Raw genomic sequence first — 12,186 nt, forward strand, 5'->3', positions numbered from 1 at the left:
TGCCCAGCACATGCCACCCAACCCCCCCCTGGCCCTGGTCCTGGGTGGGGACTGAGGGGGGATGGATGGTGCCACCTGCCCAAAGTGGGGTTCCTGGGGGGGAGGGGGGGGGCGTGCGTCTGGTTTGGCCCCGTCGTGGTGGGACCGGGTGGGGGTCGGGGGTCGGTGGCTGTCCCTCTCCCTGGGGAGGGGGCTGGGGGGGAAGCGGTGCCATCCATGGGCTGGGGCAGGAGCAAAGGAAAATTTGGGGCTTCCCTACCCCCGCTCAGGGCAGGCTGAGGGTGCTGGGGCCGAGCCGGGCTGGCTCTGATGGGGGTGGGGGGGACACAAGCACCCCCTCAGGGTCACCACGTCCCCCCAAAGCCGCGAGCAGCATCCCAGTGGGACCCGGAGCCCTCGCCCAGGCAGGCCACAGAGGTTTGCCGGCCGGCACGCAGGGGGTTAAGCGTCCCCGTCTCCCTCACACTTGAGACGTCACCGTCACCAGTGGCAGTGGGGGGGGCCGGGGGGCTATGGTGGTCTTTGTGGTGCATTCGGCAGCTGGCGCAGGGCGGCTCACGCACACGGCGGGCGGCTCTTCGCCGACACCCCGCGCTCCGGCAGCATCCGCAGACAACCGGCAGCGGCCACCGCCTGCCCACGCCTCGAGTCCCACCGCCACGGTGAGCAAGGGCTGCCACGGGGGACGGGGACAGGGATGCCACCAGGCCTGAGAGCCGGGGGGGGGCTGTGGCAGCCACCCGCTGTCTCCCTTGGGGACCCAAACCGCTACCAGCCCCTCGCAGGGACGCCTCTTTCCCGGTGCACCCGACGCTTGCTGGGTGCCCCCAGCACTGGGGGTGATGGGGTGGGTGCAGACCCCCCCTCAGACACCCCCCCCCCGGGATGCTGCAGCCCCGCAGTGGCCCTGGGTGGGTGCGGGTGCGTGGCTGGGTGCTCGCCCGCGCCGGCTGGGTGCTGCGGCTCAGCTCCCTGGCAGCCCTGCGGTAAATCCTGCTGCTCACCCGCAGCCACAGCAAGGCAGGGGGGAGGCCCCCAGCACCCCACCGGCCCCGCCTGGGGGGGCTCAGCCCCATGGGGGGGGGGGGGGAATCGCACCTCCCTCCAGCCACGAAGGTCCCCAAACGGGGGGGGGGGGGGGGGAGGGGGGGCACGACAGCGCCGGGAAACCCCAAACCCACCCTGGGCAGGGCTGGGGGTGCCCTGGCTCATCCTGGCACAGGATCTGGCCCCGGCACCCTGGCTCCCAGGGTGAGGTGTGTGCCCCCCCCCCCGAAAAATCCTTCAGGCACCACGCGCCTGACCCTGCAACGGCTGCAGCGATGCCGGCGCGGCCATGGGCGGGGGGCAGCCGCAGGAGGGGCTCGATGGCAGCAGCGGGCACGGGGCCTGGCACCCAGCGAGCACCCAGCGGGCAGGGGGGGCTGCGGGTAGCTGAGCCGGGTGGAGGGGAAGGGGCACCCAGCCCCTGGCCAGGGATGCGGCGTTGCACCAGGTTGCAGAGCCCACAGCGATGCTGCGCTGGCGGCACAGGGGCACAGCCCCAAAACGGCCGTGGGTGACACGGGGGTGGCCTGACTGGGGGGCACTGCTGCCTCTTCGGCGTGGCCAGCCCAGGAGCCACCGGCTGTGGGGTAGCGATGCTCCTGGGTGCAGGATTTGGCCCTGCCTGGAGCAGGAGGGGAGGCTTCACCCCGTCAGATGGGATGTCCCCGTGGAGGTGACACCCGCCGTGGGGTCCCCGTGAGGCAGGGTGCTTGGGGGGAGTGGGGGGAGGGTGCTGGGGCAGGGCTGGGGCATGGGGAAGCAGCCGCAGGGAGGGACAAAACCCAGGGCCACCAGGGGTGTGGCTGGGGCAGAATCCGCTGCCCCCAGCCCTGCCCCCCCCGCGGGCAGCCCCGCTCCGGCAGCGCGCCCCTCCACAAACCAGTCCTGGGAGCGGGTGCCTTTCCCAGTGGATTTGGGGCACGCGGTTCCCCCGGTTCAGCCGCACAGCAACGGGCAGCCCGCGCTGGAGGGAGCCCCTCACCCTCCCCGCGAGCCACCCGAGGGGGACATGCGGTGGCCAAGGGCCACCATGGGGCACGGGCACCTGGGGCTAAGGAAAAGGTGTAAATCAGAGGCTGAGCCCCAAGCGGAGCCTCCAGACTGAGGGGGGGGCTGCAGTGATCCCCCTCCTCCCACCTGGCACCGAACCTCTGTGCCACGGCTCAGGCCTCACAGCGGGGTGTCCTCACGGTGGGGACCCGTCCGTGCCCCCTCCCCGGGCACCGGCGGAGCTCAGCAGTGACAAACCCCAGCCCCAAGCCACCCGTCAAGGACAAGCGTGGCACGGGCACGAGGACACCCGCCTGCTGATCACAGCGCGGATGCAAATGCCGGAGCAGAACGGGTGTGGATCTCCCACCCACCAGCTGCCCCCAGCACCCCAGGGCCCCCCCAGCACCATCCTGCGGGGCTCAACACCTCTCCAAAATGGCCCAGCACCCCCCCCAAAACACCCCAGCACCCAGCGGGACAAATCCAGGGGTCGCAGGGCTGGGGCAGCCCTGGGCATTTTTATGGCACGCCGCATGGTATGAGCACCCACGGCACTGGGGGAAACTGGGGCAGGGGTGTGCAGAGGGTGCCCTGGCTCCCCCAGAGCAGCTCGCATTTTGGCATCAGGCTGGTGCATCCCAGCCTCAATGTAAAGCCACCGCTTACCAGGCCGGGGAGGAGGAGGAGGAGGAGGAGGAGGAGGAAGGCAGAGCCACCACTGTTGATGCTGGGGTTGTGCTGGGGCTGAGTGGGGAGCACTGGGCTGGGGGTGCAGCACCCTCATCCCAGGCACGAGACCACCCCATCCCTCCCTGCTGCTGCTGCCTGCTCCAGCTCTCCCTCTCCCCTTCCCCAGCCGTGTTAATTAAACCCAAGCGCTTAATTACAACCTGCTGAATCCTGCGGCTGCTTCCCAGAGCCTACTAATAGCATGGGGCCAGCCCCACTAATAGCCCCCCCAGCCCCACAGGAAATGTGGGGGACAGGGGAAAAGGGGGACCATCCCTGCAGGATTTGGGTTGTGGCTCATCAGCGGCATAAAGGGATCGTCACCCAAGGTGTGGAAAAGAGCCAGCCCAGCCCGCGGCCCCAGGAAAGTCACCCCTGGGGGTCTTGGCCTCTCCAAGGAAAGATGGGGACAGATGGCTCAGCCCCGAGGTTGTCCCCGAGCTGCTGACAGGTCCCCCAAGGGGTGCGGAGGGAAGGGGATGCTCAGCCGGTGCCTGGCGAGCTCTCAGCATCCTTGGCTGCTGGCATTAAAAAAATCATCAAGGTAAAAGGGGTGAAGGCTGGCAGCAGCGTGTGGGGCTGCGAGCTGGGGCAGGGGGACCCAGTGTCCCACCGCGCTTCCCTGCCTGGTCACCCACCGGTGGGTCCCCGGGGCACAGGGGTGTCCGGTGGGGCAGCCTGACCCTCTTGTCCTCCTGCTCACAGGTCCCTGCCAGCCCATGAAGTGATTCAGGTGGGTGGCACAGCCCCTGCTCCTGCCATCGCCACCGCCACCACCTCACCGGGCACCGAGGTAAGGACCCAGAGCCATGGCTGCGGCGGGGGTGGGATGCTCCGGCGTGGGGACCAGACCCCCAAGCCGGGCCTGTGGGGCAGAAATCCCAGTTGGGGTCTTCCCCTGTCCATGGGGGATGCCGAGCCCCATCACCTGGGGGTATTGCTATGACCCCATGGGGGTCGCCTGGGGCAGCCCCCCATCTCCCAGCTGGGTGCAGGGGGCCGGGGCGGGGGAAGCGGGGTGCCTCAGGGAGGTGACACGGCCAGGGGCGCCCACAGGAAGCACGATGCTCACAACCCTGCGCCCCGCTTCCCTCCCCGCCTCGGCAAACGGCAGAAGTGCCGGCAGAGCCGCCACGGTTCGGCAGCCGCTCACACCCGTGTGCCCCGGCCAGGAGGGTGCGGGCTGGGGGTAACGGGGCCACCGGGTGCGGAGCCCGGTGGGACGGGCGCAGGTAGGTGCTGCGGTGGCAGTGGGGGCGCGGGCGTGCTGGGGTGTCCGGCCGGCGGTGCCGGTGCTGTTCCACTCTATTCTGTTTCTCTCGCTCAGGTCTGCTGGCCATGGGCAACCTGATAAAGGTATTGGGCAAAGATTTAGAAAACTGTCCTCATTTTTTCCTGGATTTTGAAAGTAAGTCCCATGAGCAGGGTGGGCACGGGGAGGGGGCCGGGGCCGCCGCCGTGGCTGCTCTCTGGAAGATGGGGACAGGCACGGTGTCCCCGAGCAGCCCTGTGTCCCCAGGCGCCTTGGGGCAGCCCCGGACGCGCCCCACAAAGGGCTGAGTGGGGCAGGGGAGCGGGACCCCGAGAGATGCCCCATCCCTGAAAGTGTGGGGAGACGTCCCCAGCTGAGCGGCGGGGATGCAGGACAAGTCCTGGCAGCAGGACCTGGCCCGTGAAGACCTCAGGCACGTGCCCACCGCTGCTAGCCGCTGGCACCGGGTGGCCACGTGGCACGTAGCCTGCCACCAGCCCGGCAGGGACAGCCTGGAGGCCGGGGGTGCGGGGGAAGGATCCTGCGCTGCCGGGAAGGGCGGTGTGGTGGTCGCAGCCTGCACCCGAGGGGCGGGGATCGGGGACCCCGGTTCAGCCCAGGGGACCTGCCCCAGCTTCCCAGTGGCCTGGGCTAACTGGGACGGGAAAGCATGGCTCCTGGCCCTCCCAGGCTGGACACGGGGGCATGCGGGAGACGGTGGCGGCCGTGGCAGGATGCCAGGCTCGGTGCAGCCCCGTGCCCCCCCCTTGCTCCCTCTCCCCCCTTCCTCCCGGGCCACAGCTCAGAGCAAGAGCGAGGAGGGTAAAAATAGTGCAGCGGCAACCGCTCGGCCCGGTCCCGGCGGGGAGAGGCCGTACGCAGCTCGCCGCACCGCCTCCGGCACCGGCACATCCCAAAATAGCCGGGGCTGGGGTCACGCAGCCACCCCACTCCCACGGCGAGGGACTTTCCTGGTTCCTTTGAGCAAAGCCTTTGCCCTCCTGCAGCACCCCCCCTCCACAGCCCCCTGGCATGGGGACAGGGCTGTGGGGGTTCACCAGGACCCCCAGTTTGGGGCTGGCTCCGCAGCTAGATGGGGGGGGGGGTGCCTGTAGCAGAGATTTCAGGGACTTGCTCACCGCTTCGCCCTCCTCGCCGGGCTCCGGCGGCTCTCTCCTCCCTTCGCTCCTTCCTCTCCACCACCCCATCCGCCAGCACCCATCGCCATCGGGGGGGAAGAGGCTGCAGCCGGTGGCCGGGGGCAGCCGCAGGGTCACCCGCCCGCCGGCCGGGAGACCCTCGAGCCCCCGGGGAGCCGTGGGGGGAGGACGGGGGCTCTGGCCGCCAGCGGCCGCTGCCCACAGCCCAGCACCTCTTCCCCGAGCACCACCTCACCATCATGCTTTTTTCCTCTTGTTTCTTCTCTTGCAGGTTTCACATGGGGAACCTTCTTAAAGTGTTGACTTATAACGAACTTGACCAAGGCCCTAATTTTTTCCTTGACTTTGAAAGTGAGATGGGATTTTTATTTTCCTTTTTCGTTTCGTACTTATTCTGAGTTCCACATCCACGCCATTTTGAGTTCTCGTACCCGTCGCCCATCGCATCGCGCCCATCCCAGATGTCCTCCCCCCCACCTTTGCCGTCCGGGGGTCTCCCCGGGGAGGGGGGGCCACGGCCACCGGGGCAGACCCACGGCCGGGGGCTATCGCCCTGCACCTCTTCCCCGGGGCCACTGGCAGCCCCCTGGGGCCAGCCCGGTGCCGAGGGCTCAGGGACCCCCGCGCGCAGGACCGTGGGGCAGGGCAGCCAGGACTCACCCCCACCTGCCCCGTCTCTGCCGCTTGGCCCAAGCTGGGGCAAGGAGACGGACCAGGGGGAGAAACCCGCCAGGAAGGGCTGTGGGCTGGCGGGGGAGCCGCGGGACGGGGTGCTGGCACCCCCCTCCGGCTCTCGCCGCCCAGGGCCCCGCTCAGAGCCCTCCGGGTTTCTCTCCCCGGGGCGCTGCCCTGCAGATGCGCAGCCAACGGAGGCCGAGACGGCGGTGTGGAACCAGGTGAACGCCGTGCTGGAGGAGGCGCAGGCTGTCCTGGCCGAGCTGCAGTCGTACACGGGTGCTGGGCAGGAGATCCGAGAGGTGGGTGCAGCCCCAGCGCCCGCTGGCCACCCACCCACCCACCCACCATGGCCTGTGGCAACCCCTGGCGCTCTCCCTGCCGCAGGCCATCCAAAACCCCGGGGACCTGCGGCTGCAGGAGAGGGCCTGGAGCGCCGTCTGCCCCCTCGTCGCCAAGCTGAAGCGCTTCTACGAGTTCTCCCTGCGGCTGGGTGAGTGCCCCGAGCCCCCGGCCCCCTTTCCTGCATCCCCCTGTTGCATCCCACATCCCTCCCTGGCTGCAGGGGTGGGGAGCCCTGGCCATGGGCGGTGCCTGTGCCCCAGTTTCCCCAGTTGGGGCTGGGGAGGTGCAGGGGAGCAGGAGGGGGACCGGCAGTGCTTTGTCCCCAGAGAACGCCCTGCGGAGCTTGCTGGAGGCCCTCACCAGCCCCCCGTACGCCCCGACCCAGCACCTCGAGCGGGAGCAAGCCCTGGCCAAGCAGTTCGCCGAGATCCTCCACTTCACCCTCAGCTTTGATGAGCTCAAGGTATCTCCCCACGCCCCCATGTGTGGCATGAGGGCTGAGGGGGGGCCGGGGGGTCTCCACACTGGGTTTGTGCAAAACCTGTGAGGCAGCGCAGTCCCTTGGGACCCCCAAAACTCGCTGCGGGCCCCTAACACAGGAATCCCCTCCGCAGATGACCAACCCCGCCATCCAGAACGACTTCAGCTACTACAGAAGGACCATCAGCCGAAACCGCATTAACAACCTGCAGGTGAGAGGATGGTGCTGCCTGTCCCCGCCCAGGGGTGGCCTCCCCGAGGGGGGTGTCACAGGACAGGGGGGGGCTCAGGTTGGCAGCCCCAATGGCCCCCATCATCCCCCCCCCCAGCTGGATGCGGAGAGTGAGGTGAACAACGAGATGGCCAACAGGATGTCCCTCTTCTATGCCGAGGCCACCCCCATGCTCAAAACACTCAGCAATGCCACCACCAAGTTCGTTTCAGAGGTGAGCGAGGCTGGGGGGGGACCCTCGGGGTGGGGGGAAGCCCCCCTCCAGCCCTGGCATCACCTGGGGGTCAAGTGGGGCTGGGGGCTCCCATAGGGGGCCGGGAGGGGAAAGGGCAGCCGGGACCTGCTGGGTTTCAGAACAAGACCCTCCCGATCGAGGACACGACCGACTGCCTGAGCACCATGGCCTGCGTCTGCAGGGTGATGCTGGAGACCCCGTGAGTACCCTGCGTGGGTTGGGGGGCACATCTCAGTGCTGGGGTCCCTCTGTCACACGCCCCCCCCCCCCCCAGGCTCAAGCCAGCCCCTCTCCCCGGCACAGGGAGTACCGGAGCCGCTTCACCAACACCGAGACCCTCCTCTTCTGCATGCGGGTGATGGTCGGCGTCATCATCCTCTACGACCACGTCCACCCCGTGGGGGCCTTCGCAAAGACCTCCAAGATTGATGTGAGTCACTGTGGGGTGCACCTGGGGGGGGGGTCATAGCTGTCCCACTCCTCCCAGTGTAGCTGGGGTGGCCGGAGGGTCCCCCTCCCTGGATGACCCCTATGGGGATGTCTCTGAGCTGGTCCGGTGGGGAACTCTTCCCCCATGAGCAGCGAGGAGGAGGATGGGGAGGAAGGGGGGCAGCCCCTCGGCGCATCCAGGCTCTCACAGCCTCTCTCGTGGTCCCCACCCCACCCCCCCAGATGAAAGGTTGCATCAAAGTCTTGAAAGACCAACCCTCAACCAGCACCGAGGGGCTCCTGAACGCTCTGAGGTGAGCAGGGGGGGCCGGGGGACACGCGGGGACACGGCCCCCCCCCAGCAGCGCTGTGGGATGGTGGCAGAGCAGGTCGGGGTGCCATGGGGTGACTGTCCCCTCTCTGTCCAGGTACACCACTCGGCACCTCAACGATGACACCACGTCCAAACAGATCCGGGCCCTGCTGCAGTGAGCGGGGGGGTGGCCCCGACCCCCCGCAAGTCACCGCGTCACTGACGCCCATGACCATACCGCTCATTTTGTACAGAGGGAAAAGGGACAATAAGAAATACACAGAAATACAAAAAAAAAAAAAAAAAAAAAAATCAAAATGGCCCGAGGCCACCCCCCAGGCGCTCCTGCCCCCCCTGTCCCACCCCCCAGAAGAGCACCTGCTTCTGGAATCGAGGTGTGGGTGGCACCATGGGGACACCACCGGGGTGCTGGGGCCGGGCAGGATGGACCCAGGCAGGGATGCGCCCATGTGGCCGGTGGCAGTGAGTGCCCATGGCACGGGGGCACCTTGGGGAGGGGGGGAAGGGGCAGGTGTTGCCCCCGTCCCCATCCTCATCCCCCTCCCCATCCTCATCCCCGAGCATCCGGTGGAGGAGGAGGAGGAGAAATAAACATCCCTGCAGATCTGCACGGACTGGTGGAAACGGCTCGGTCTCACCTGGTAGATTTTTAATATGAGTAATTAAATCTCCACTCACCTCTTCTTTTCTACATTTGTTTTTTTTGTTGGTTTGGTTGGGGGTTTTTTTTGGTTTGTTTGTTTTTGGGGGGGAGTGAAATAAAATGACATTTAGTCTGTTCGTGGCCGGAGTGGGGCCATCTCTGCTGTGTCCCATCCCGCACCGCACCGGTGGGAAGCACCCGGATCACTGTGACACCCCCGGGACTGACACCCCCCCCCCCCCGGGACCGTGTGCCCCCCCCCCATCACCCCTCCGTGATGCCCTGGGGACCCATCCCTGCTGGCACAAATCCCATCTCCCAGCCACATCCCAAACCCACCATGCCACTGCCGGTGACCAGGAGCTCCTGGAGGGACAAGAGCCCAGGGCTGGCCCCAGGGTGCACCCCCATAGTGGGGCTGCCCCCCTCCCCGCCGCCGCAGTAGCTGCAGACTGGGAGGACTGGGAAGCTGCCGGAGGCCACGGCTGGCTGCCACGGGACCCGTGCCTTTGCCGGCAGATGGCCCTGTGACACCGTGACAAAGCGGCCCCGGTGCGCCCCCCCCCCCCCCCCCCCCCCGCCAGCTCCACCATGGGGGGACCCACTTGGCTTCAGCCCCCCGAGCTGGGGGACGCCCTAACGAGCACGCTGCAGCACAGGGCCCCATGCCAGCCCTCGCGGGGGCTGTGTCACCCCCCCCATGGGGACACCCCTGGACTCGCCCCGCCACTGCTGCGTGCCTGGGGTGCAGGGCCAAGCCCCCCGGGGCTGGTGTCCCCCCAGCCCGACACCCCTCTCCTTCCCGCAGCCCTTCCCACCAGGCAGCCACGGGCAGCTGCCTGCATTGCTGCCCCCCCTCGCTGCCCCCTGCGCTGCTGGGGGGCGATGGGCACCCCACGTGTGACACCAGGACCCCAGAGCCTGCAGGGTGGCTCTCTGGCAGCACGCCCGTGCCTCAGTTTCCCCACTTGTGCAATGGGTGACAACTGCTGCTTCCAGCGTGCGCTGGGGGGGGTGTGGGCAAGGTCCCCCCAGCCCCCTGAGCTCCAGGCACCCCCCAGTGAACTGCTGAGGGTGACAACATGGGGACACCCGCCCCATCCGCACAGCGCAGCCCAGCTCAGCACCCACATCGCCAGGCCTGCACGGACACCCGCCAGCCCTCCCCGGCCACGGCAGCGCTGGGGGACTGTGAGCAGCACAAGGAGGGGATAAAGGTTGGGGGGGGGATCTGGCAACCCCCAGCATTTCCCACACCGGCGTTTCCCAGGCCCGGTGCCAGGATCTGGCGGTGCACACCCAGGCTTTGCCGCCAAAGCCGCCGAGCTCCCGCGCAGCGCCGGCCGCACATGCTGTTGCACAACCTCGACCAACAGCTCCTTTTATTTTTAGGTTCTTGCACCACGGCTTCCCCGCAGCCTGCCCAAACCGCTGCCAAGGCGCTGGATGGGCCACAGCATCCTGCCCTGCCCTGCTCCCGGCAGCTCTCAGAGCAACCCCGTGCACCAGCCGTGCCTCAGTTTCCCCATGAGCCACCTTTGCCCACCAGCCCTGTGATGGCGGTGATGCCAGCCAGCCCTGCAGACCCCCAGTGCTCCCTCCCACCGAGCCCATCGCCCAGGGCTTCGTTAAACCCCCTTGGTGCTCTACGGATCAACGATCCCACCTGGGAACTGCAGATAAGGCCAGGACACGGCTCCGTTTGGTGGCTGCAGCTGCCATGTGTCTGCAGGAGCTGATGTCCCCAGGTGACACCGTCCCCCAGATGGTCCCCAGCCCGTCCGAGGCACTGGACAGTCCCTGCTGTGTGGGAACCGGGGTGGGAAGAGCCGGGACAGCGTCACCACCCAGGACCACCAACGGGAGTTAAGGGACAACTGGATCCTTCAAGCCCACCAGTGGACACGGGCACAGACACCAGCTGGTCACCGGTGCTGGGCGAGATGGCAGCTGTGCCACCGTGCCCCGGTGCCAGCCGGCTCCTGGCACAAAACCACAGCCCAGCCGCCCATAACGTCCCCTCCCAGCCCCCACGGTGCTGCCCCTTCCCTACGAGGGGACAGCCAAGGCCAAACTCCTGCCACATCGGTGGCCTCAGCCCCCGCTGTCCCCCATGCAGCACCCTGGGGGCAGAGCCGGCAGCGCATCCCACCCCAGCACCGCACGGATGAGAAACTCCCTGCGGGATGAGCAAATTGAAGCATTTTACAGCCAAAACTTGGTAAGGAAAGGGAACCAAAAGGTGGAGGAAAGAGAAGCAAGCACAAGTCCTTGAACATCACGGATGCTGGATCCGAGATCAGCAGAGGGACTTCGGCTGCTTTGAGCTCCAAGGATGGTGGCCACAAGCCAGAGCTTGATGCGGTGCCGTGGAAGGGGCCGGTGAAGGCTGGAGGCGACAGGGACGCGGGTGGTGGGATGCTGCCCGCGTACCCCTCGCTGCCGGACACCAGGATTTGGGCCACACTGGCTGCACTCACGTCCCCCAGGGGTGTCCCCGGGGACCTGTGTCACCAGCTCCACCAGGCACACAGACCTGCCGGTGGCCAGGGACAGGAGCCCACACCAGCACCATGCCAAAACACCGGTGCCCAGGTGACAGGCCACCTCTGAGGACCGGCAGCGCCGTGGGGACGATGCCCTGCCAGCGAGGGCATGGGTCTCTCCCGCTCCAGCTCTCCAGCTTCGATGCTCGGCCGGGACAGGGTGCCAAGGACTTTAACTGATGGCGAGCCAAGCCACGCCGGGCCTGTACTGTTTTCTAATCCCAGTGTAATTAATGACCTTATCTTTGGCCAAAGCCATTTAGATTAAGTGGCTGGTGTGATGGGCTCGGCGGCTCCGGCTGCACAGATGGAAGAGCTGCGTTTGTCTGGGGATTAGCGGAGGGCAGATGGAGCGAAGTGCCATTCCCCATCCCCAAACCTCTCCAGCAGCCTGAAACATGAGCCCGCAACAACTTTCTCAGCGAGTCCTGGCTGGATTTTGTATTGTTTGTCCCTTCTGCAGGCGGCTGGGAGCCAGCAGGGCCTGGAGCAAGAGGAGCAGGAGCCGAACAAGGTGTGCCAGCACCAGCAACTGGTGCGACCCTTGCTGGGAGCTCCATCCCAGTTCCTGCCTGGAACAGCAGGGCCACAACAGACACCGGCATCTTCCTTGGAGAGCAAATCGTGGCAGGCGTGCTGGCCCTGGCTTTGCAAAAGTAAAAACTCACGTCCTCGTTGGCAGCCCCTACTCCTCTGAGGACGCACTCACCTGCTTCTTGCTGCTGGCAGGATCAGGGCACGCTTCCAGCTTCCATTTCCCAGTCCAGCCAGAGCATGAGCGAGCAGGTACAGCGCACCCCGACCTCCTGGGACACCTTCCCTGAAAACAAGGTGCTGCAGCAGGCAGCACGGAGCAGGGGGACACCCGGGAGACCCCGCAGCTGCGGCAGCCCCTGTTAGGAGCAGGTTCTTGAGCAGGACAGGCAGACTAGCAGCTCTTGTGGTGGAGGAATAACATTTATCTGTGGGGATAACAAAGTTCATATTAAACCGATTAAGGATATTAAATCCATTTCTAACAGTATGGTCATCTGACTCCGCTCAGGAAACGGAGCAGATAATCCCACCCCTCATTCACAGAGCTGC

The 12,186-nt window shown here is 66.9% G+C and overlaps 1 protein-coding gene across 5 annotated transcripts; it reads left to right on the top strand.

Moving 5' to 3' along the window:
• The first annotated feature begins 496 nt into the window (after positions 1-496).
• On the top strand, positions 497-8,214 carry LOC121085278 (CYFIP-related Rac1 interactor A-like). Of its 5 annotated transcripts, XM_040587806.1 has the most exons (13): positions 497-662; positions 3,475-3,562; positions 4,097-4,177; positions 5,453-5,532; positions 6,037-6,158; positions 6,244-6,349; positions 6,528-6,664; positions 6,816-6,893; positions 7,011-7,127; positions 7,268-7,347; positions 7,452-7,578; positions 7,821-7,891; positions 8,006-8,214. In XM_040587806.1, the coding sequence occupies exons 4-13, from the start codon at positions 5,460-5,462 to the stop codon at positions 8,067-8,069; spliced, it is 975 nt and encodes a 324-aa protein (XP_040443740.1). In that variant the 5' UTR covers positions 497-662; positions 3,475-3,562; positions 4,097-4,177; positions 5,453-5,459; the 3' UTR covers positions 8,070-8,214. The 5 variants fall into 5 exon arrangements, with proteins under 5 accessions (XP_040443740.1, XP_040443741.1, XP_040443739.1 ...); XM_040587807.1 differs by lacking the exon at positions 5,453-5,532; XM_040587805.1 differs by lacking the exons at positions 497-662; positions 3,475-3,562 and having other exon boundaries at positions 4,155-4,177; positions 5,453-6,158.
• Positions 8,215-12,186: the final 3,972 nt, after the last annotated feature.

This window comes from Falco naumanni, chromosome 3 (assembly GCF_017639655.2).
Source record: "Falco naumanni isolate bFalNau1 chromosome 3, bFalNau1.pat, whole genome shotgun sequence".
NCBI classification, from domain to species: Eukaryota; Metazoa; Chordata; class Aves; order Falconiformes; family Falconidae; genus Falco; species Falco naumanni.